The 25530-nt window shown below is 55.2% G+C and overlaps 1 protein-coding gene across 1 annotated transcript in view; it reads right to left on the reverse strand.

Moving 5' to 3' along the window:
* CACNA1E (calcium voltage-gated channel subunit alpha1 E) overlaps positions 1 to 25530 on the reverse strand; it is a 161750-nt gene that overhangs the window by 91103 nt on the left and 45117 nt on the right. The window contains exons 2-3 of the mRNA XM_087734697.1: positions 23691 to 24129; positions 6497 to 6763 (exon numbers count right to left, since the gene is read on the reverse strand). Coding sequence (XP_087590823.1) covers positions 6497 to 6763; positions 23691 to 24103 — 680 coding nt within the window. The 5' untranslated portion in view covers positions 24104 to 24129. The remainder of the gene's footprint in view (positions 1 to 6496; positions 6764 to 23690; positions 24130 to 25530) is intronic.

The following is a 25530-nucleotide window of genomic DNA, read 5'->3' on the forward strand; positions in this document are numbered from 1 at the left end:
CCTGCAAAAGCCACATACTCTCCCTCCTTCCCACTTCTGGCCACACACTTCAGCTGGTACGCAGACTGCGGTGCTTGGCCCCGAGCCACCAGCCTATTTGGGGTCTTTTTGTTTCATTTTCCTGAAAGTCTGTGAGCAATTAGCACAGGCTTAAAAGAAAACAGCACGTTAGTGGGGCAGTGCAGCCAGCTCCCCAGACGCTAGGCACATTTGCCTAGATGAGAACTGCGGGAACGGCGCGGCGAGTCCGTCTGCCCGCCCCAGTGCGGCTAACCCTGCCGAGCATCCCGCACTCCTCCCCGCCACACCAGGCATCTACTGCCGCCTCCTCCCTCCTGCAGCCGCTAGTCCCATGGGGGAAACCCCCAGATGGGAAAAACCCAACTTCTCTAAAGCCAACAGCATGGGAGCCCTGGCCGGCAGTGGCTGAGGGGCTCAGGACCACCTCTAATGGCTCAGCTCGCCCCTGTATTTCCTTGCTGGCTCAAACATCTGGCTCAATGGCACAAGGACAGTGCACATCTGTCACAGCCCCAGCACAGAACCATGTTCCCACTCCAACTCTGGCAAGCGCATAGCACGTGGGTCAGCAGATATCAAGTCTAAGAGAAACAGGGCAATCGCTACCCTAAGCAGTAACCTAAGCAAGAGGTCGCTGCCAAAAGTGACTCTCCAAACCCCGCTGGCCCAGTTTTCTGTGGACCTGAGCCTGGGTTATCACATCTGGAGCTGGGTGAGAGCTGCAAGGCATCAACACCATGGAAACAAGCCCCCGTATCTCCAGCTGTGCCAGGTTTTGAGAGGCCAAGGGTAAGAAAACCCTCCCCAAGGGACAGCAGGAACATCTGGCTGAACTGGGGGAAATTTTATCCACACCCTTCACTTCTGCCAAACAAGCATCCTCCCAGCTCAGGACTGGAGCCCACCAGACAATGCTCTGTTACTCCTCTGTTTTCCTCTCTCGTTAGATGTCTAATTACACAACCTTCCAGCCACCCAAAACGCAGAGTAGCACTCGCCTCCCTCCAAGCCCGGTAATGAAAGCCCGTCTCCCTCCAGCCTTCTCCTCCTCCTTCGTCTGGCTTCTCCTGGAGGATCATTAGGGAGCCGATAAAAATAGGTTTTCTTATTGATTTATCTCCTTTACCAAACGCTCTCTCCCCTGCACCGTTGATTTGTTTCCTTAGCAACTCAGCCGATCCCAGTGCACGCCACACCTGCAGCTCCATGCTTCCCTCCCAGCGCATTTGAGGTAGGGAAGGTGGCCCCAGGCCACATGGACCCCCCCAGACCCATGCCCCAGCCCACCCAGAGCAGACACTGTGAGCTGACCCCATGCCTGGAGCTGGAGCTCCTTGGTGGGTCTGGCAGGAGCTGACAGGGAGCACCAGGGAGATGTCCAGCTACCGGTGGATCCTTGCTTCCAGCTGTAACCCTCCTCTTCACCTCCCTCCCCAGCTGAGAGCTGAAACCAGCCCGCCCAGAACATCTATATTGCTAACACAGGGAGTGTGCCCAGCTCCAAGCCCTGAAGATGGATTTATGGCGCTGATGGCACATTGATGCAACCTCCCCAGGAGGCTCGGTGCAAGATAAATCCCTCCCTGGATGTGGGCAAGGGTCGGGAGCTGTGGAGACCCCCTCTCCATCTCTCCATTTCAGTGACCATGCCCTCTCCCCACTCCTGGGCAGGCAGGTGGGAAACAAACAGAAGAACTAGAGGAGTGAGGCCATGCGGGCATCTCCAAAAGAGCTCTTGAAGCCTACCTCAGAGGGGAAGCCTGCCTCAGAGGGCCAGCAAGAAGGGCAGGACTGATTTAACCCCTCGCCCTGCCTGCGTCACCCAGCCCAGCTCCAACATCTCCTAGAAACTTAAGTTTCTGTTTCCCACCGCTCCCCAGGCTTCCCGCAGGACCTACTGCACTGAGGGGCTTTTCCCTGCTCCCCAGGTGTCAGTAAGAGGGAGCTTCAGTTCCTACATCTGTGGACTTCATCTTGCTGGTCCCAACCACTGCTGCCTGCCCCACACAGACATGGCATGATGGGAAGAAAGACCCACCTCTTCAACATTCCCATCCCTAGGATACCCTGACCCCCCTCCTCTCAGCTCCATACTCCAGCAGGAAAGCGAGCATCTCCTTTCCAAGGCTCTTTTCCAAGAGAAACCCAAAATGCCAAATGGAGCAAGGACCATGAGTAGTCCTAATTCAACTCTGGGGTTCCCCAGCCCTACAGCACCTCCCTGGCTTGTCCCCAAGGACACGGGGGATCTTCCCCCAGCAGATAGGGCTATCCAGTGCCCTCAAGCAGCTGTAGAGCCGTGGGCCCTCGTGGCTGTCCTCATCCCTGCATCCTGCTACCCAGCGCTCCCAGCCCATCCGTGCTTTGCTGGGATTGACAGAAAGTGATGTCCAGAGGGACGAGGTGCCAACAGACCCCAAATCCTCTGGCCATGCATTGGATGCAAGCCAGCTTCTGGGTGCCCATTACAGAGAGCAAAACAGGCTCAGGAGAGCGAGTATGGGCTCAGGGCTGTGCTCATGTCTCTATGCAGCTCACAGGGAGCACCCAGGCAAGGCGCTCAGCCTGCCTAAATCTCCCTGCAAGGACATGGCTCAACTAGGGAGACTCCACTTGGAACCTGTGGCCATAGACATCCCTGCTTATGACTCCAAAACGTGGCGGTCTGGTCTCCATCAGGGGCTAAACCGAAGGCAGTGCCAGCCAGGAGCCGGTCGGGGCAGAGCTGCCCGCACTGCTGCCGCTCCCGTAGGGATGCGGGGTGCCTGCCTGCCACGTGCAAACAGCTCCGTGGAGAAGCATCTCCTTCTCCCTCACCTCACCCTGCACTTAAAAACTGGAAATCAAATCTCTCTCCTCTCCTCCTTTTTTTTTTTTTTTTTAAACAAAAAAGAACCACATCATGTGATTTTCCTGCCTTAACATCAGTTTTTTAACTTTGGTTGCCACAGCAACAGGATGCAACTTGGCGTCACCATGACAACAGCTGCCTCTCTTTAAATTCACCATCTGACAGGCAGCCTCGCTCTCTCTGGCTGTCAAAAAGATGGACCTGCCATTACACCTACTCGCCCCTCCCCAAAAAAACATTTTAAAAATCTGATGAATGAAGGGCACAGAAAACAGCCTTGGAGGGGGGGAAAAAAAAAAAAAAAAAGATAGATATGTTCTTGGGTAGTGCAAGGAGGGAGCTGCCCAAGGATGGTATGACATGGCAGAGTTCTTCCTGCGGAGAGGCGAGACCTGCCGAAATCTTGGCTGGGCAAAAGCGAAGGCAGAGAAGATGCTTGCTTAGGTGTGGCATAACACTGCCAGGGCCCCCGAGGGGCAAGGCCCACACAGCATCAGAGATGTCTGGGTCAAAATGGGAGTCATCACGAGCGAAACGGTTCAGGCACACACAGGTGTGCACCCCACAGAACAAAATGGCCCTGCATGCTGGACTGGGGATGTGCACTGGCGCTTTGCAGACACCCCAGCTGCTCTTGGCCAGCCCAACACCAGATTTGGTCGTCAAAGGGACTGAGATAGGAGAAAGCCCTTGCTGCAGGGAACAGCAAGGTCCCCAGAGAGCTGATGGACATCCCTCTCCTCTGCCAAACCAGGGGGACAGTTACAGTGGACGATGTGTGCCTGCAGCCAGAGGCTGTCCTTGGGGACAGAGCCAGAGCCACACAATGTCATCTGGCCTTTCTGGGGCAGGAGAGGGATCTTATCCAGGTCAAATGTGATTAAGCGGATGAAGAACCGAGCAGATATAGATGAGCTGCAGCCCATCTTATGCGCTAACTGAATTGCAGCTTTCCAGGCAGCCAAACAAATGAAATCAAGGCTAAAGGCCTGGCCATCAGCAGGAGAGCAGGCAGGACGAGGCTTTGTTTCCGAAGAAGAGAAGTAGATGTTCCTACAGCCAAACTAGCAGCTGCCTCGTGTTTTGAGGAGGACCAGTAAAAAGAGCAGCTCCAGTGGAGGTAACACACTGGGCTTTCCAGTGAGGAACTCTGCAAAGACTCGTCTCCCCAGGGAGCTGCATCCCAATCCCAGTTGCTCGTATTTCTCCTCCTTCCCCTCCATGCATCATCCCTATTTACACTGGGAAGCCAAACTGCAGAGGCTGCTAGTTATAATTATACAGTTACCCAGCAGATATACAGGCCTGAATCACCAGTTATTTTTAGTCCTATTACCTAGTCAACTGGAGCTGGATGAAGAAGAGCCTCCGCTCCTCCCCGCGCTCCACTCCAGCCCCCTTGGCTTTCCTGGGTGCCGTGCCTGCTCTGACCCGCAGTGCTTGGAGCAGCCCATCTCCTTCCTGAGGCCAGAGGCTCTCATTGACTGTGGCCGAAATCCAATGCTCGCCTCCCCAAACCGCCCTTGCCCAGGAGTGATGCCATGGGCTCCAGGCCAGGCAGCTGAGATGCTCACACATTTTCCCTGGCCCTACCGAAAGGTACCAACTGCACGTGCCAGGCTACAACTACAAGGATGGGAACAACTTGCCTGGCCAACGTCACCAAACTCATGACCAAAAAGCCTTGTCCATCCCCAAGCCCTCGAGAGCTCAAGCTGTGCAGAGGAACTCTGGGGTGGATGACTTTGTTGGAAATAGATGGCAACTAGGCAGGGGATAGCCAGGGATGGCCAGGGATGCTCAGCTCCCACGCCTGGAGCATGCCCGTTCCCAGCACTCACACGGGGATACGTCACTTACTTCTGGAAAAAAAATATAAAAAGAGCCCACCTCCCTCATGCATTGCAAATTCCAGGAAAGAATAACGCTGGGGAGTTTTTACCGCGCAGTGGTGAAGCTCCAGTCTCTAGGAGACAGCAGCTGCCTGGAGATGAGACATCACGCCAGCATGGGACCCCGGCCCACGCGGGGAGTGCCAGGCCAGCGGCAGCACCCCAGCTCCTTCTTGCTTTAAATGAAAGCTGAAGGGGCGAGGGCCCTCCCACACCGCGCTGAAAAAGCACATGAATAATTTGGCATATTCTAGAAAAGCAGGCAGGCCAGCGTGGCCACTGCCCTGCAGTCCCCAGCCGCCACGTCCCCATCCTCGCTACCACACCGATGCTCCTGCAGCCACCTACCCAGCAGGTGCTGCCGGCAGGGGCAGATTTAGGGATGCCACGGGGAATTCAGCTGCCCTGAGCTGCCCCTTCAGCCCCAGGTCACCCCCCCCAAGCCTAGGAGCTTTGAGGCTCCCCAGCCAGGACCACCTCCTGCCTGGCAGAGGCTCAACCTGACGTGTCGGAGCTGCAAAGGGACTATTTCCCCAGTGATGCTCAGCAGGGTGGGTGACCCATCCTGCATCCCTACATCTCACCAGAGGGTTTCCCTGAGGTACCTGTTGCACCAGACCAAGGCATTGCTGCTTGGCACCGGGGCAAGCTCTCCCGCGCCTGCTGGAGGAGCCAGCAAGTTAACCAACAAGTTGCAGGGAGAGAAAGCAGCAGCGGCAAGAGCTGCATGTAATCACCACTGCAGAAAACTGCACAGGGAGGGTCCTAAAGCCAAAGCACGGCCACGCTGAAGTTTTCAGGCTTAGGTCCTTGGTAAAGGCAAAGCCCAGGAGGGGTCTTGAGGGGCAGCAGGGCACTGAGCCCAGGCTGATGAGGAGCTGTGTGCTGCGGTGCTGGGCACCAGCCAGGGCACCCGGGGGCACCCGCAGGGAGGGTGGGAGGGGAGAGAAGTGCATGGGGGTGCATGAAAGGATAAAGGAGCAGGGGAATCTGCACTCTCCACCCAGCCCTAAGAGGTGGATCCCTAGGATAAACCGTGGTCCCCTACACCAGCCCCCCAGGGGGCCGTGGGGTACAACCAGAGGTTTTCAGCATCTTCTCCTCTGCTGCAGGGAGGGGGCAGCCAGTTCCCAGAGCCACCGTGGGGGGCTGGGGGCTGCAGGGTGAGGATGGCCATGCCCTACCAGGTGTGATCAGCAGCAAAGGGGGCATACACCGGCAGGTGCAGGAGGGGACAAAGCCGCCATCCAGCAGGGTCTGCAGATTCACGGGCTCCTGGGGGTCTGTCCCCAATGGGATGGGTGGCTCCAGGCGGGGTGGGGTGGCAAAACTCCAGCAAGACATCGAGGCACAAAGAAAAGGCCATGACCACCCCCCAGCCACACACATACAAGGCACCCTAAAGCATGCAGGGTTAAACCGGGATCAGAAACACTCTGCCTTGCCAGCATGAGGAGCTTCCAAATCCAAACCTGAGGAGGGGCTGGAGGGGCTCCCCACAGGGATAAGTGGCTCAGCTCCCCTCCAGGACCCGAGGAGAGCACAGGAGGGGAAGCAACGACAGGGTAAGGAGAGTATCCCTGGGGGACGGGGCACCCCTCTCCGCACACCGAAGGAGAGCAGAAGGCAGGCGCTTACCTGCCGGCTAGTGCCACACACACGTGTCCTGGGCGGCCACCGAGGCAAATCCAGGGAGCAAGGGGGGGGCTCGCAGGGGGCGCAGAAAGGATATGGCCAGTCGATAAGCTTCTTGGCATATTTCCTGACTATGTTCTCTTCCCCAAAGAGGAAAAGCGATCTATTGACGGTGAAGCAGTTCTGCCGGACAGGGATGGGGTTGTACAGAGCCATAGTCCGGGCTCTCTGCGCTTTGGTTTGCTTGAAGGCTCCTGGGGTCCCTCCCGCAGGAGCAGGAGGTCCTTGCCGGCTCCGGTTCTGGTCAGAGCCCCCATCTCCAGAGCCCAGCCTGCCAGCCACCGCCTCCCCAAAGCGAGCCATCCTGGAAGAAAACACACAGGTGAGCCGAAGCAGCACCACTGAGGCAGCGAGGGGGGGATGAGAAGAGGGAGGGGGGTTGCAGGGTGCAGTCCCAACCGCAGCCCCCTCCTCCTCTCCAGGTGATGCTCAGTTCCGTCTCTCCACCATCCCTCTGAGGGAGCGGGGACCCGCGTGGAGAAGGAGAGGCGGCAGCGCGCGGCACAGGCTCAGCGCCTCCGGCATGGCATAGTGGGCAGCCGGCTGCGTCCAGCAACAACCCCCCCGCCCCCGACAGCCACACCAACAGCCCGGCCAGCAGGGAGGCCGCAGCAGCTCGGTCCCTAAGCACCTTCCACCATGAAGAAAGGGGTTAAACCCAGCCACATCCTTCCCACCGCTCTGCCTGCAAGCCCAAACCAGCCCCTTTTAACCCCCCGCCCCCCCAGCAAGGCGAGCCCAGGGGCTGCCTGTCAGCAGAGATCAGGCAGGGAAAGGGCTGGGATCCAAGTCCTTCCATCCGCCCAGTCACAAAGGAAGACGCAATTTGGTACAGCACCCAGTGCAGCGGAGGGGAGGCCGGGGGAACAGGTTGCAGCGCGGTCCAGCCTAGTTGGAGCCAAGTGTCCAACTCCCTCCTCCCGACTCCATCTTCAGCAGCCTGCCAGAGCCCGGCCACCCATCCACCGGCTCCCCGGGGCTGCAGGCAGGGATGGCAGGCAGAGCCCCCGGGCAGGCACCTGCGGCGGCAGGGATGCTCAGCCCTTCACTGCCAGGGCAGGAGCGCGCAAAGGCGACGCCGGCTTCCTGCAGGAGCCGGGCCAAGAAATTAAAGGCTGCCGCGCCTCTGCAGCTCGGGGACAGCTTGCTTTAATGAAGTCAGTGGCAACACACGCGCACACAAGCGCGCACACACGCACGCACGCCCGGCTCGCTCCCTCGCTCCATCCAGTGCATTCTTTTGGCAAGCACGGGAGCTGCCGCAAAGGAAAGTCAGAGGCAAGGGGAGGGTCTGAAGGGAACAAAGGCAATAGGGGAGCCCTCACCCTGCAAGAAGCCCCACCACCCCGGCTGCAGAGTGCTTTCCAGCACATGGGTGTTCCTAGGTGAGTGGCTAAATTCAGGGGCAAGGGGGGGGGGGGGGGGGGCAAAGGGGGGCTCTGCTTCCCTCCTGCCTGCAGGGAAGACAAGAGGCTCACCCCATCTCAGCCCACACCGGGCATCTCTCTGGCCACAGGCACCATCCTCCCATCCCTGGGAAACTTTGGGGCTCCCAGCTCCCCGCCGGAGCCGCCCCGCTGCCAGCGGCTGCCCGGGGAGATACCTCCTGCTCACTCGCATACAGATCAGCCTCCTTAGCACCCTCCCCACCTTGGTATTTTCTTTTTGATGCTTGATGTTGGCCGAACTACGCAGCAGCTCATCGAAGAGGTGTAAACAACCCGGTCTGGATGTGTCCCTGCAGCAGCTGCCACGAGGTGGGGGGCTGGCCCCAGGGCCAGTCTGGCACTGACCCCGCTCCCCCCAGCCATCCCACAGGCAGAGGGCCAGGGACTTGGCTGGTGCTGTGCCCTCGCTTCTGTGGCCAGGAGGGTACCAAGGTCGCCCAGGGATGCTCAGGGTCCCCCGGGCTGGGCTGCACCCTGGCACGGGGGCTGCCTGCCCACCCGCCTTTGGGGGAACCCACCCTGCCCTCCTGCACACACAGGAGACATGCAGTTCCCCAGGGCCATCCCCAATGTCCTCCCTACCCAACAGGCAGGGCACCAGCCTCACCACTCAGCACACCCTGCGAGCTGTTCACACACAGGACCCCCCCACCCCTCCCATTCAATCCCATGTCCAAAGGGCTCCCCAGGGCCTTCAGCACTCAATACCTGCCCTTCCCGCAGGAAGGGCACCCGCAGTCCAGCCAGCGTCACAAGACACCCTGCATCCTCATGATGCTCCCTGTCCACCCCACCACCAGCAGCCTGCTCTGCAAACAGCGGCTGCTGCCCTGTGCCCCACATCTGCTGTGCAGCAGCCAGGAACACTTGGGGCAGCTCAAAAAAAAAAAATTAAAAATCAAGCCCTTAATCACATAAATCATTAACTCATTTGGGCAAGGACTGCTCCCTCAGTGCAGCCTGGCAGCACCTCACCACAGACTTCCCCACCCTCCAGGCACTACCATGACCGAACAGCCATGGGGCTCAGTTTTTGGCCCAGACTCTCACAGGGGCTGGCCAGGTGAGGAAGAGGAAGGATCAGGACCCCACAGCAAGACAGCAGAAGAACATTTGCAAAAAGGTCACGGAATCATTCCCCCAACCTCAGCCAGACACTGAGAGCCCACCAGCTCCCCATGATGCCCGTCTGCTGCATCCCTACTTGACTTTGCTCCTCTAATTAGCCTTGTAACAGACGTAGGTATAATTGGGAGGTTTCCAGCAAGCCCCCCAGCTCTGCCACCACCACACTGCAGCATGGAGTGGAGCAGGGGTGGGCAGATCCTTCCCAAAATGCTTCCCAGTCCACCAACTGGCCCTGGCAGAAGCCGGAGTGACCCTGGGCTTTCATTCCACTAACAATGGGCAGCAAGGAGGCCACACCAGATACCAACTAATTACAGTCCCTTCGATTCATTCCGGGCAAGATACTGCCCTAAATGAATCAATTATGATTTGTGGCTCATCCCCTTTGCCGCCTCCTCCTCCCCACCACCAGCACAGCATCAGGAGCGATGCTACTCTTCCCACCTTTCAACTCTTTAAGCCACTGTTAATTAAGCCCAAGGCTGGGCTGATTGCCAGTATCAGATCCTCAGCCCCACAGAGCTCCTGCCTAGGCTCCTCCCTGACCCCCTGGCCCTCTCCCATCCCCCTGAGCCTGCAGGCAAGCCTCCACCCAGCCTAAATGCTCAGGGTCTGGCTGGTACCCAGAGGCCGAGGAGGATGGGGAAGGCTGGACCCAGCGCTCCCCCTGCATCCCCTGCCCAGCTCGGAGACACCACAGCTGCCTCACTGATGGTGCAAGAGGCTGAGGTGGAGGAAGGCAGCGTTCCTCCTGCCCCCTCAAGTAAGGGATGCAAGCCTTACCTGGACACCTCTGCTGGGGCAGTGGGCTATCCCCCACGCCCGGGGGTTCGCTCTCAGCTCTACTCTATATTCGCTGCTGCAGAGCAGAGCACAGGATGACCCCGCTGGGAGCCTCTCTCCTGCTCAGACTGTGCTAAAGGATGGGATATTTATGAGAAAGCAGCTCCTTAAGAGAAGATTGAAAGCAAAAAAAAAAAAAAAAGTTCCTGGCTATGCCAAGAGATGCAGACTCGGTTTCCCAGGATGTTTATTGCCGTTCTCGTCTTGACCCTCACCCCAGCATGCTGGGATCGGTGAGTCAGGGAGAAGCGTGGCTGATGCCCGCATGATTCAACACGGCACAGAGATTCAGAGCCAGCTATGTGGGGTTGGTTTGGTTTTGTTGGTTTGGATTTGTTTTTTTTTTTTTTTTGTGAATGAAGGAAATCCAAGAAGACAGGGCAACAGCGGGTGCCAGGGCAGGAAAGCGCTTAGGATGCGCTGGGTTTTACAGAGACACGCTAACTCCCCTCCTCACGCTGATATTGCCGTTCAAGCCTCCTCTCTGCTTTCTTTTTTTTCCCCCTCCCAGCCATGCCACTACCCCTGCACGGCAGGCCATCACCGGAGACACGGGGCTGCCCTTGCCGGGGAGGAGCAAGCCCCCTCCCTCCACCACCTCCGCCGCAGGGACGCGGCCAGGGCCGGTGCGCCCGGGCTGCCGCCGCTCCGGCATTGCCATCTAGCGGCCGCTCACCCCAGCCGCCGGCAGCAGGCAGCGGGGCTCGGCTTTTCTTCCCCCGGCTGCAGTCGGGGGGATCCGAGCCGAGCCCCCCCTGTGCCCGCCCTTCCCGCGGGGTGCTTTGAAGCAGATGCGCAAAGCCCCCCGCGCAGCCACTGCGCCCCTCTCCTGTCACTGGAGCAGCCTCCGGCTCACCTCAGGCAACCCAAAATCTCCCACCTATGCATCGCTGGGTACAGGCAATACTGTTAAAAAGCATCCTGCGGCGAGCCCCGGGTTGTTCAGAAAGCCGGAGGCTGCTCCTCATCTCGGGGACAGCAAAAGAAAAAAAAAATTCACGATGAGGGTGGTGAAACACTGGAACGGGTTGTCCAGGGAGGTGGTAGATGCCCCATCCTTGGAAACATTCAAGGCCAGGCTGGATGGGGCTCTGAGCAACCTGATGTAGTTGTAGATGTCCCTGCCCATTGCAGGGGGGATGGACGAGATGGCCTTTAAAGGTCCCTTCCATCCCAAAGCATTCTATGATCATGCAGGGGACAGATCCCTAACGCAGCCCAGGCAGGGTCTGGAGAGGGGGAGGACAGGCTCTGCTTTGGTGACTTTGATATTCCCAGGAGCTCTGATGGGCTGCACTCATCTTAGAAAGTGACTTCTAGCATCCTGATTTGATTTTATTTTTCAAATAAGGCTTTAGCTATGCTGAGAGGAAAAAAAAATAGGATCAAGTGAGAATAATCTATGGCGCTCTGGCCAAATTTCAAATTGGGACTGGGTAGCTGTGACTCAGAAACATGTTCATAACCATGCAGGAATGGAAGTTTTTTTCCAGGAACAAATTCATTACCTGCTGGATTAGAGAGAGATGTTTTCCCCATTTGCAAAGGGGAAACCCTGGCAAGCCAAGCACCTCTGCAGCAGGCAGGCAGAATCCCCGGGCTGGTGCAGCTCACCCATGGACACCCAGGATGCGGGTGAAGGTCCAAGCAGCTCCATGATAGCATCTGCAGAGGACAGTACCACACCAGTCTCTGCCTGAAGTTCATCTGTGCAGATGTTAGCAGCTGTGATATGGGCCACAACAGCCCTGTTGGCATCTCTCCTGCCAACAAAGCCCTGGGCCAGGCACAACGGCCTTAACTACACTGCAGAGACTCTGCACTGCCTTGCAGCAAGGCAGCTCTCACTCAGGCCAAGGCAAGTGTTTCCTCTCTGCTGTCTGCTCACTTTTTTTGGTAGCGGTCTTGCCCAACTCACTGCTCCCCATGCCTGCTCGCCCCAAGCTGCCTGCCTCACCAGGACGTGCCTTCCTCAGTGCTAAAAACAGAGAGGAGCATTATCTTGCAAAACTGCCTGGACACATCCCCAACACAGACCTGAAGGGCTGACTTCTCAGGGTCAGCACCTTAATTTATTCACTGAGAAATCAAACAGTTGGAAGACTAGTGAAAGCCAGTAAATTTCACACCGAGCTATAAACTGTGCATCCAGATTTAAGCAACTGCCACTACTCCACCAAGCTCCTCCCGGTCATTCGGCTGAAGCAGCCACAGCAGGTGTCACACAGCAGCAGTGGCAGAAAAACTTGAAACTGCTTTAAGCTGAACGTGTAATTTGCTGCACACTGCCATAAAACATACCCATATTCACAAACACTGCTGGTTTTAATCACCAAGACCCATGAGTCCAACATCCAGTCTTGGCGTCTTTAAAATCAATGGGATAACAATCTTGTAAAGCTCTCTTTCCTGGGATGGGGGAATAACCCTCTGGAAATGGGGATTTTGGCTGCTATATCTCCCCCCAACAAGCTCTCACAAGTGGCAGTGCAGGCGATGGAGGTGCAGAAGGAGCAGCATCGTAGCTGCTCTCATCCAGCCTTCCCCCCTGCAGCCCCTTCCCAAGGTGCAAGATGAAGCACATCTTGCATTCCCACCCCAAGGGTCCAGTGCCTTTTCCTAACCTCTCTGCAAGCATTTGCCTGAAAGAATCCAGCCCAGAGCAGCTTTGGCCCCATTTTTTTAAAACACCTGCCAGTTCTCAGCTGCCAAGCAAAATGTAACACAAACCTGAAGCAAAATGCAACACAAATATGAGTGTAGTTGGCAGCTGGTCCCACTCGAGGTTCCCAAACACACAACATACCACCACACCCCAGCAGGGCTCACCAGTCCCCATCTTCTCTAGGGGTGAGATGTCAGAGCTGATTACATGCGTTAGCCACCTTTTTTCAGGGAGCTCCAGGCAGAGCCTGGAGGAAAATGAGCCTCCATCCCTTTTCCTCCTCCCCTCGCTGCGCACATGCAGATGCTTCCCAGTGGCTGATCTGTTGTGACATCCATCTGTGCAAGCAAAGGAGAGACACGCTAGAGGTATCTCCACAAGTCAGACGGGATATCAGAACAGGGATTAGGCGCTGTGTATAATCTGCTTCTTGTGCTCTCCCCAAGCGCCCTTCGGCACAGGCCAGGCTTGCCAAGATGCTGGCGCTGTAGCCCAGCACCAGGTCCTGCTCAGGTGGCCTGAGCCCTGGGGCTCGCCACCGCCCACAGTGCCCTGGGATCACAAGCAACCCAAGCTAAACTCCTCATGTACCTCCTGAAGCCACCAAAAGTGCCCAAATGCACCACAGAGCCTTGAAGTTGGGCGTTCCCCCGCACTGCGTTGCTGTGGGATTGGAGCAGCTCGTACATCAGTTACCAAGAAAATAGAAGGGTGCTGCATCTTGAATCAAAGGGGGATCCAGCAACCAAATGATCACAGGCTGAAAGAGCTGGGAGAGGTTTAAAGGACAGCCAAGAAGCCTCCAGTCCTGTGCATTTATGGGGACACAGCAGGGCTGTGCATCCAGCCCTGCAAAACCCACGGGAGTCAGTTTTGGTGCTTGGTCTCTCTGCCACCATGAAGCTCAGTGCCTGCGCTCACCCACCTCCTCAAGGGCTTGTGCAGGTCTTTGTACTCTCCAAAAAGCCCAAACCAAAGCCAAGGGCCACCTTTGCAGCGGTGTATGCCACTGAACAAGCACAAGGGGTTTGCTGACAGCCCAGGCAGAAGCAGGCGAGACCCCGTCCCCCCAGACAGTCACAGCCAAAGGGCAGCATCGCTTTGCCCTGGTGCTAGCCACAGTGATGCCACGCAGGAGGGAAGCATCCCCTGGCCTGCCACTGCCCGCTCTCCTATTTCTTACTGAAACACCCCACACTGAGTGTTTCCGATGACCGCAGCACTCCTTGGGCTAACTCTTTCTGCCTTAGGCTGGGAGGCTTCGCAACTCAGCTGAAGAGGCCTGAAATAATCACCCATTAATAAACTGCCTGGAGTGCCCTGCTGCTTTATTTAGCCTTGCAAGTCAAGTTCTAATTAACATTCACAGCCACATCCCGGCTACTCCGGCCAGGCATACAGCAATCCCACCTCCCAGAGAACAGGTATCCACCTGCCCCTGCTTTTCCATCAGATTAAAGCAAATTTCCATTCCTGCTTCCAACACCCAAATTCCTCTGCACAACCTCTCCCCTTGGCCAAGCATCCCAGCCCCACACTAACCGAGCTGGCAGCAGGTGAGATACAACCTCTGCATCCTCCCCTGTCTCTGATGGGTCCAGTTTTGGGCACTGGACTTCCAGAGAGGCTGACTTGAGAGGACCCAATGGGAAAAAAACAGGGATATTTGAGAATGACCCTGCCAAAAGGATCGGGGCTGGGCAGCATAGATAAGAGGAGATAAAGGAGAGGAAGGAGGGAAGGAGCACAGACCTGGGGGGAATATTTCCCTTCTTGCCACCAAAGCCCTGCAAGCACAGGGCTCAAGGGGGCAGATCCTGCACAGCCGAACACCAAAACACCAGAGCCATCAAGCTTTACGTGTGCATGGGAATGAGGAGATCAAGCTCAAAAAAGACATCCCCAGACAGTCAACAGGAGAAAAAACTTATTTCTAGCCTCCCAAAGGGTTGGAGAGAGATTTTGTTAAAAGCATTTTTTCAGCCTCGGTGCTACCTGAAGCAGAAGAAATCCCTCACTTTCTCCATCAGCATCCTCCTGACCCCTCTGGTGCAGCAGTGTTAGCTCCTGCCAAAGCCAGCAGAAGATTTTCTTCTCCTTAGATCTCCTCTTCGCCCCCACAAAAAGGCAGGTCCATGCCCGAGGACCATCCTGTGCTTTCTCTGATCCTCTGCCCACCCTGCAAGGTTCAAGTCAGAGAAACACAGCAACTACAGTACCAGTGAGCAGGATGACGGAGGAGCCTCCTGCCTTTGGGCTGTAAATATCCCTGGCAATCAAAAGAAAGCTGGACCAGAAACCCATCATCTCTATCCCCAACCTCATGAAGCCAAACTCACAGGCTCAGCTTTCTCAGAAGCAACCTTCTAGCAAACAGGGTGCCTTCAAGAAAATTACATTGTCAGGACAAGAGCCAGGAGAAGATGGAGCTGTTGAAAAATTTTTCCGGCAAGTCTGAACTTACACTGAGCAGCTGATGCTCAAGACAGCCAGTGAAGCCCCATCCCTGGCACACAGCCAGGAAGGAGATGCTGCTTCCATCTTCCAAACCTGTGAAAGAGAAAAGGCCAAAGAGCAAAACCTCTCTCCGAAAACTACTCAAGTGCTGGGAGGTGCGAAAAAACCGTCCCCCTTGCCGTGGCGACAGGCAGTCATCAGCTCGACAGCCTCTGCGAAGGCAAACACCCTCGCCCATCCCCAGGAAAGCGTGGCTGAGCATGATTCCTCAATGGGAAAAAGTTCATTGAAGAATATTTAGGCTTATTTCCACTCGAGCAAATGCACAGAGAAGACTGTTACAGCATGTTAGCTACTGTTTTATTGTCTCATGAGCTAGAGTGGGGAAAAAATGACCCCTGTGAAACTCCTCTGATGATGAAAAAGGACTCAGGCTCGTATCAGAGCTCACAAAGACGACGTGTGTTTTGTTAAGGCATCATCCACCACAGTGGTGTTCCCCAAGCTCGCAGGAAAGCTGCTTCCTCTTCAAGCAACCCTCACGCAGCTGGTTAGCATCCCCTGTGAAAGATGAAACTTTCGGGTGTGTTTTGGGAAGGACGATGCCACACCGATCTCCTTCAGCACCATATGGGTAGGGATGAGCACCAGCATTTTTTTCCCCAGTTAAGGAGCAAGAGCCTTGCTGGTGTGCACAGCACCAGCCCAAAACCAGCCAAGCAACAGAAACAGTGATGTGTTTTGGGTGACCCGTGCATCCGTAACTCTGCGCCAAAGGATCAGAGCGGACTTTCCCATCGAGCATGCAAAAGGTAAGTGGAGACAAGAAATACAGATCTCCTCTCTGCTTTTCTATGAAAGATCCCTTGATGTTTCAAAGGCCGCCTTGGGAAATCAAGAGCCACATTCAAAAGCTGCTTTAGTACAACTTCAGAGACCTTCCTAACTTTTCACATCGATTTTTTTCAGCTCTCACGCAGAGCGAGCAGTCCAAGCCAGGGATTAATGTTCGTCATGCACAAACGCAGCAAACACCTTTTGAACTAGAAAGGACCAACTGGCAAGTGCAGAAAAGCCCGTAACCCTTCAGAAGCAGCTGAACTGAGATCATGTCCCACACATACACACAGGAGAAATTTCACTGTCACTGGCGTTCGTTTGTGCACTTAGGTGGAAGTGCCATTTCCATGGTACAGATAAGCCTGCAAGGAGCAAGTGTCTCTGGGGACAGGTTGTGCTCTTACAGCTGGGTTTTCACCAAACTTTCAAAAACCTTCCCAAGTTTGAAGACTGCGTGGTCTGAAATGAAGAAAAAAAAATGCCATTTTGGAAGCGCACAATGAGACATCATCTGTTTTAAAATGTAAAATGTTGAGTTAAATGAAAAATAAGTTATAGTCTGATTAGACTAGATACCTCCCGAGGTCCTTTCCACCTTGAATTATCTTATTACCTTGTTATCTCTTAAATGCAAATAGTATGAGGGGGCAGGGTGTACTACACCTTAGAAACTGAATAGAAAATAACATGAACCATATACACTTGAGAGGCTGGAAAGCAGCTCTCCCACAAACATCTCCCGGCCAACAGACAGCCCCCCCATCAGAATCACATAGGGACAGCTGGGGGCTGCCTGAGAGATGGGAACAGGTTGGATTATTCCAGGGGAGGCAAAGGACGAGGGTGCAAACAAGTATGGAATACCAGAAATTTCATTGCATGCATGATGCAAAAAATAATGCTTGCAGTGCGGAGAGATGATATAAAACTGGGAGTGATAAAGCAGAGGGTTGTGCTGCCATCCAGAGGGACTTTGGCAGCCTGGAGAAACAGGCAGAGGAACAGTAAGAAGTTCAGCTTCATGGGAAACGCCAAGTCCTGCCCTTGGGGAAGAACAACCCAGTCCATGCTGGCTGGGAAGCAGCTTGGCAGAGAAAGCCCTGAGGGACCTGGTGGACACCAAGTTGACCATGCGCCAGCAGTGTGTTCTTGCAGCAAAGGAGGCCAACAGCCTCCTGGGCTGCATTAGGCAAAGTGTCGCCAGCAGGTCGAGGAGGCAACCCTTCCCCTCTGCTAAGCCCTGGTGGGACACATCGAGTGCTGTGCCCCCCAGGACAAGAGAGACATGGACTTACTAGAGCAACTCCAGCAAAAGTGACTAAAGGAGTGGAGCATCTGCCCTACAAAAAGAGGCTGGGAGAGCTGGGGCTGCTCAGCCTGGTTGGAAAAGGCTCAGCAGATCTTATCAATGCATATGAATACTGGACAGTAAGGAGTAAAGGCAGAGCCAAGCTCTTCTCTGTAGCACCCAGTGACTGGACAAGAGGCAATGGGCACAAACTGCAATTAAAAAAATTCCATTTATACACAGGAATAAACTTCTTGACTGTGAGGGGGACTGAGTATTTGGGACAGGTTGCCCAGAGAGGTTGTGGAGTCTCCATCCCTAGAGATACTAAAAACCTGCCTGGACGCGGTCCTGGGAAGCCTGCTCTAGGTGACCCTGCTTGAGCAGGGCAATGGACCAGGTGACCTCCAGAGGTCCCTTCCCACCTCACCGCTTCTCAGCAATTCTTTGCTTCTGAGCCCTGGCCAGCCCCAGGCCAAGGGGGAAGCTCCCTCAGAAGGCTGGTTCCTGGGAAGCGCAACCAGCCCCAGCATGGTGCATGGTTTCAACACAGCCCCAAGATGCACTAATGAAGCTTTCCAACACCCGCAGCTGCAGCTGAGGCTCCAGCGAGGGAAGCAGGAATAAGGCCAGGATGCGGTGACAAAACACGAGGCAGCAGCTCCTGAGCAGAGGCATCTGCCAGGAACCGCCTCATCCTCCACATTCGGCAACCAGCTCCTAATGAGCCCAGCTCCCTGGAAGAGCAGCCTCAGCCGCACAGGAAGGCTGGGGCCAACTGTAACTGCCCACCCTCCCGGCAGCCCTTGGGAGGCTTTGCAAAGTCACCTGAATTAACTCAGAAAGGGAATTCTTCCTCCAGTGTGTGCCAGAAACCCAGACTTTGAGGTGGTTCAGGGAAAGATACTGCTATTTCCATGCTGTTGCCAGGACATTCAGCAGAACCCGAGTTCACCCCAGGTCAGAAAACAATCTCCTCCCCATGCATCAAAAGCTTGTTCTGCACTGAAGGGAAAGGGGGAGAGCATAGGGAGGTCCAGGGCAGATACCTCTTGGAGAGATGCTCCTTTGCTGCTCAAGGCCAAATTACCATAATAAAAGCCATTATTTCACTGCCCCCAATCTGGCGCATCCACAGCCCTTTCCACCACCTGCATTCCTTCTCTTGCAGGGTAAAACATAAGCAGGGAGAGTCATCTTAACTGAGAGACACTTGTTAGGCTCCCAGAGAGGTTAATTGCTTTGCCCTGGGTTGCAGAGGACTTGCATAGGAGACATACATGTATCTCCATGAAGGATGCTCCTAGGTACGGGAGCCTGGCTTTGCCTGTCACTGACATCTCAGGGCTTTCATCCGCAGAGCCCCCGCAGCTCCCGCCAGCCGCCTGCGCTGCCCCAACGTTCCTGCCCAGCTCCCCCAAGATCCCGGGCACAGAGCAGCAGACATCTGAACAGAATCCCACGCTGGAGGACATGGCTCAGCTGCCTCTGACAGCGACCAACGCTGCAGAGGTGCTGGAGGAGGAAAGTCATCTCCCTCCTTGGCAGAACCTATGGGGGAGCAAGGGCTGCCATTTCGTAGGTCCCTCCCTCCCAACATCAACACTGCAGCCAAGAGCCAATGCCGTCCTCCAGCCCCTCGCTGGGGCAGGATGGCACCAAGCAGCCCCCCACAGAGCCCACGAGGGTGGGCAGGAGCTGCTGCACAGAGCAGGGCTGCTGCTTACAGCACAGCAGCAACACCCACTACATCCAACACCTCTCCCAAAACTGTGCCGCAGAGCTACCGGCATCTGTGACAGCAATGCAGAGCCACCCTGGGGCTTGTCCCTTCCCTGCAGATCCAAGCAGGGCCGGGGCAACCAGCACTGGTCCAGCCAGAGCCACGCTGCTGCCAAAGCAGCCCCAGCCCAGGGGCATTTCCCAGGCAGCCTCGCAGCCTCGTTGGCACTGAAGAGCAAGAAGCAGTGCCACCCCGTGTGCGCTCCTGCCCTACCTAGATGGTGAGATGCACTGGGGAACATGCTGGGAAGCAGCAATGGAGCTGGCAGCCCAGCACATGCCAAGGGGGCCCTTTGTCTCATTCAGCACCAAGGAAAAAAAAAAAAGATAAAAAAAGAGTCAGCTTCATTTGTAGTCTGGAATGCAGAGTGTGCACATAACCAGACAGACTGCCAAGTCGTAAAGAGCCCCTGAGATCTGTTAGCAACACCCTGTGTGTTTTCACAGTTTCTTCTGTTCTCTTACTTCTTCCAATAAAACCGCATGAAGGCAGAGCTGCAGTAACATTATGCTCCAGCCCAACAGGGTTGGATCTGCGTTGCAGGTACAGATCTGAGCGAGCAGCAGAAAGCTCTCCTGCCCTGCTGCTCCATGGACTACAGGCTCCCAGATGAGCTACGGGGATCTCACTGCGGATCATACCATGCAAGGGAGACCTAGCAAGCTTCTAGCATCAAAGCGATTAACTCTGGCTACAAGACAGGAAATCGCTTTTAATGACCCTCTCCTTCAGGAGCACTGTCCTGTACCATGGGCAGGGTGCATTGCTTCCCACGGGACACCGAAACCTGCCACTCATCACCCCTAAGCCCTGGGTACTTCAACACTGAATTAAAGCATCCCACCTCCACGCTATCACCTCAAACTGTACCACAACCCAGCTGCTTTCCCTCCATTCTCCCCACCTCCCATGCTCCCTTCTTGGCCTCTGGGAATCAGGCTTTTCCACGTACCCTTACTGTAGATATCATTCCAAAATGAGGGCGCATTCCAAAATGAGGACATTCCTCAAATTGCACAAACTAAACTCAAAAAATATCCATGCGCACGTGGTTTTAAGCCATGCAAGGCAGGTTTGGGTCCTCTCTGCTGCAAACTCAGCTTGAGGCTTTTCTGGGATGTTCTCCGGATGGCTCTGCCTGTCCTTACCATCAGCTAAGGAAGCAGCTGCTCAGCCTGGAGAAGCCACAGGAGGTTCCCCATTTGCTTATTTTGACAAGGAGCTTTTCTTTTGAACTGTCTCTCAGCCATAGTCCAAACGATGCTGCCACACGTACACAGCAAGGACACCGGTGATTTAACCATGACCACTCCACGCAGCAGCAGGCCAAGCCTTGCTGAAGTGCAGCAGATATCTCCACCCCTAACTTTAACGTCTGAATAGTGGGATGGAGGGCAGGGCATCAGGGACGCTGGAAAATGGGTTTTAGTGTCTGCCTTGGGCTTAAGTCCGCTACACAAGAACAAGGTGGGCTGGTAGATAAAACACTTCACCACAAAGTTAAGCCTTCTACAGAGCCACTGGCCTACATGCACTTGAGCAGCGTGTAGTAGACTTTTCTGCTCTCTGCCTCAGTTTTCCCCATGAAAAAATAGGAAAAAGAGCATTTTCCCCTTCCTATTCTTGTTCCATCTTAAGGGGAAAGCACATTTCACTTGTGCATTTTTCACTGGCAAAAGGCAACAGAGATGAAGGCTTGGAAGGGATCAGATCTGCTGACACTAACACTGGTGAGTAAGAAAAAGCCTTCACTTATCTCCCCTCATTGCATCCCAGCACAAGAGCGGCTGCACACAAACATCTGGCTGCATACCAGGAACACGGCATCTCCAAAGACAAAGCTACCCCCGGGGAGCATAGGTCCCTCGTGCAATAGAGGAGGCATGCGTGGCACCTGCTCCCACCCCACCCAGCCACGGCTGGCAAACAGGAGCCCAAGGGGACCTCCAGCAGCTACCCAGTCGCTCCCAGACCTCTCTGATCCACCCTGGCTTAACTCATCAAGTCTTGGCAACAAGGGGCGGGGGGGGGGGAAGGCAGTTATTCTGGGCCTGCCCATCCCCCTGGGTCTGCCACAGCTCAAAGCTGAGCAGAAAAGCCATTTTCCTGGTTCCCCATGGTCCATCTAACGCCCACCACAACGCTGGGGCCATGGGAGAATACCATGCCCACCGATAGCTGAGCTCCGTGCTCAGCAGTGCTCACCAGGAGAGATAGCACCAGATCTCCCAGGCAAAAGCCCCTAGGGTGATTCAACCCAGGCCCGCCAGTGAGATGGGCCCTTCTGAAAATTAAATCATAGGGAAATTGCATTATTACTAATAAAATCATAGATAAGGAAATTAATTTGCTTTTTCTCCCCCACATGCTATCCATCTAGTCCCAGAGAGCATCCACAGCACCAAGGTTACTGGCTCTGCACACCAACCTGGACTTTGGCAAAGTTTTTGGGGAAACATCACTGGTTTATGAGTCTGATGTTAAAGCAGGTGCCTCTAGCATGTGGGTTTTGCAGGCTGAAGGGGTATCAGGGCACCCAACTCTGGGAGAAGCATGGATCCAGCCTTCTGGGGATCAGCCTGCCATGCCGAGATCACCCGCTCCCTGGGAGAGGACTTGGCCAGGACGGGCAGTGGGGCTCTCCAGTCCTCGGTGGGACACAAGGTCTGCAAAGCCCGAGGGCTGCCATCCAGGCCACAGCCCAGCATCCCCCCAGCACCAGCAGCTTCTGCAAAGTGCCGGCGTCTCCACCTCCTAAGGGCCATGGGCTTGGCCATCTGCAAGGAGAGCGCTCCATGGCCAGACCCTGACAATGACAAGCCCGGGCTGGCGAAGGCAGGACAGCCCATCTCAAATCTCAGGGATGCCTGCCCGAGATGCGACTTCCCACGCACACCCACAACACTGTTGTAAAGCAGGCTGAAATGCCAAAACCAAGCAAGATTGGACCCTACCAGCCTGAGGAAACACCCAATTAAACAGAGGGAGGTTGGGATGGCATCCGCCTGCTTATTCCCATCGTGTTAAAGACAAAAATATTAGGCTTTGTGTTTGAGTTACTGCTAGATGGAGAAGCTAGTGGCGGCAAAAGGGGCACATCCCACTTGGTACAAGCGGGAAGGGCTCCAGCTTCATCTCACTGCCATGAAATAGAGCTGTAGTCATCCAGGCAGTTAATTAGCAAGCAGCCGTTCTAGGAACTTGCTCCGCCAGCTGACAATTAACGAGGCCATCCCTCTGCTTCCTGCCCGGCCATGATTTATTCATCTGGCATCCCCAGTGGGTCGCAAAAGATAAGGCACTGAGCACTTGCCGAGCCCATATGTCAATTTATTTCCCCTGCGCAGGGCTTCCTGAGTCACCGGCCAGGAGGTTCCCTGGGCACAAAGGGATGAGGACTGAGCCGAAACAGCCGGGGAGAGCCTGCCTCACTGATGGGCTGCCCTCCAAAAAAAGGCAGGAGCAGCCTCAGTATTATCACAAGCAATTTTATCATGCAAAGCATCCTAAAGAAATCCCACCTACTTCAAACGAGCAGAGCACTGACCTGGATCTCACCAAAACATGCCACATTTAATTAACAGAGGGGCTCCCACCTCCTTCACGGCCCCGGTGTTTTATAATACATTGATTATTCCCCAAATAAAATGCCCCAAGACAGGGAGCTGCTCCAGGCCGGCGATATTGGAGCAGGATGTTCTGCAGCAGCTTATCCCAGGCAATTTTGCTGAGTAGACACAAGGGGGGGAAACCTTATAATTTAAATGCAGTTTGTGCAGCAAATACTGGGTGAGGAAGAATAGTACAGGACCTGGAGCTGGGTTTCTTTTGCAGCACCGAGGCAAACTATGGGAAGAAATTAATTAAAGGAAAATAATAAGTAAAATAAGTGGGTTCTAATTCTGCTAAGTACCTCTCTTCCATTCTCCCAGGTTCATTAATGTCTCCAGCTTGCTCCGATTCAGGGGCACCTGGCCACTTCTTAGCATTAAATACAAATCCCCTTGCAGCAAGGCTCAAGCCACAATAAGAGCAGAAGGCGATGACCCCAAATGCATCCAAAAGCCCTGCTGCAGCCAAGGAAAACTTCATCCCAGCCAGTCCTCAGAGACAGAGGACTTCCAAGTTCCCTTTTGTCAGGCTCTCCATCCTGCTAACTGCCCCACAATTTGGGGAAGCCCCTCATCCACAGAGGCTCCTTCACACCATTCCCATCAGATACCGCCCTCCAGCTCAGAGCTGAAAGGAGCGCCTCTAGCCATTTTGGCTGACAAACACTTGCCTCCCGCACACAGCACACCAGTATCTCTCTCCATCTCTCACACGCACCCCGCAAACTCACTCCATCAGAAAAACACCGTGGTCCAGCCAGCTCAGACCAGCGGGATGTGCCGAGCCCCAGGGCAAGGCAGGATGGGACAGGTGCTGCAGGAGGTCTCAGCTGCTGGAGGCAGGACCACACATCCCATCAGTTTTAAGAGCACAGGAAGAAGAAAGGACCCAGGACAAGTTTGACAGGGTGGGGAAAACAACCCAAAATATCTTGTTCCCTCAAGTTGTTTCAAGTTGTTCCCTGCCTTTAAAAATCCTCCCTGGAAAACAAAGGCGATGCAGCCCAGCTCAGGAGCACCAGGAGATCAAGCACAGCTGGTGCTGGCTGCTGCACGGGGGTGACAACAACATGACACCCCACAGCCCCCCCACCAGCCCCACGGAGGACTGGGAACGGTCCCGCTCCCCCCGGCTGCCCACCTGGGCTGGGGGCTCTCCAGTACTTACTCCCACTCCTTCCTCCTCGCCTGTGGCGTGCTCTGCATCTTGTGCGCCTCATGCGCCTTGATAATGTCCCTCTGCTCGATCAGTCCTCCCCGCCGGCGCTTGATAACGTCCGGGCTCACGGGAACATACTGGCCAAGCCCCAGGTCAAAGGTGCTGCCCATCTCCATGCCGGCATTGGCATCCCGGGACCGGGGCTCGTAGAGGGCATCGAAGCTGGCGGCGCGCGAGACCAGGGCCTCGGCCAGGCTCTCAGGCTCCAGCAGGTTGCAGGACTGGGTGGTTTGCATCAGGCCAAGCCGGTGTTTGCGCCATGTCTCCTCCTCGGGCAGGGCCAGGACGTAGTGGGGGGAGGCAGCATCCAGCTCAGCCCCCCTGCCCGGCGCACTGACGGAGCACGTGCCAAATCCCAGCATCTTTGGTGCTGTTGTAGCTCATCACCCTAGAGGGGTGCAAGACAGAGAGGGATGGCTCAGAGTTTCACTCCATTTGCCCCCCAATTCCCTCCCTTCCTCCCACACCAACTGAAAATCTCATTTCTCCTGGGTTTGTTGGGCTAGACCCTCTCAAACCAAGCACAGGGCACACAACACTGGACCCCCAAGGCAAGGGGGAGGGGTAGCAGCTCCTGCCTTACTGCTTTCCTCCTCCTTCCCGATCTGGGCACCCCTGCACTTCTTGAACCAGCAGCTCTCTGACCCCACAGCCAGCCCTCCCTGGGGTCCTGGAGCAGCACAGCTCCCCACGGCTGGACCACAACATGATGAACCCCCACGCTGTCTCATGGATGGGAAAAGAGATTTGGGAGACCTGGATCAAACCACTACTGTACTGCTGCTTTTTTTTTTTTTTTTTACTATTGCAGGGGGTTGAAAGGAATAAGAGGGGCTGGCATGGCACAGCTCAGCTGAGAGCATGACCTGGTAACCCACAGCATGGCTCTCCCCATCCAGCCCAGCAGGCAGCCATGCATTTGCCAAAAAGCTGGCCGCTGCCCACACAGGCAGGGGCCGTGCAAGCAGCATGCGTGCCGGCAGATGGTGCAGTGCCCTCGCACGCTGCCTCCCAGGTGGGCACAGCGCTGGAGCATCCCTGGCCAGAGCATCCATCCTTGAGCCCCCTCCAGCCCCATACTCCCGGAACAAGGGCCAGGCAGCCTCACAGAGACAGACAGCAGCTTAAGAGGCTAGATGTGGAAATATCAGCATGGCTTTGACTCGGGAACTGCACATCGGGGTGAAAGGTGCAGGAACACTGCCAGAAACACTGTGCCCAGCAGCGCTCCTTGGCTAAGCAGAATAGATAATGCTCTATAGACAGGAGATGCTTGTGCCTGAGAATACACCTGAAGCCTTGTCATGGTGAAATGCTTTATTCTTGTGTTGGAGAAGCTCCATTCAGCATGTTATTGCTGTGGGAAGGGCTTTGCTCTAGCAGCCCCTGAAATCCCCCCCCCCCCAGCACTTGCCCATGATGGATGTGAAAGAGTGGATGAGAGAAAAAGAGCAAGGCAGCATGTGCTTCACAGCAGGGCTGTCACCCCCTTCCTAACTACATCCTTGACACAGGGGGAAACAACCCAGCAAAGGAAAGGAAGATTTAAACCTCCTGAAATATGACAATAATGCAGCAAACTGAGCACATCAGTCATCTTAACCCCTTCCCAGGGCGTTGTTTGGAGACACCTGAACTCCTCCAGAGCACACAGGAAGGTGAGAACGGCGGTCAGGAGAAAGGCTGGGAAATCACCACACCAGGAGCAAAAAAATTAAATACAGAAGAAAATCCAAGAGTGACTGGGGGGAAAAAACAGAGCATGGACCGCCATGCTACCCAAATTAAA

Source organism: Nipponia nippon, unplaced genomic scaffold (genome assembly GCF_047370975.1).
Source record: "Nipponia nippon isolate SJK-2023a ecotype South Korea unplaced genomic scaffold, ASM4737097v1 scaffold_5, whole genome shotgun sequence".
NCBI lineage: Eukaryota > Metazoa > Chordata > Aves > Pelecaniformes > Threskiornithidae > Nipponia > Nipponia nippon.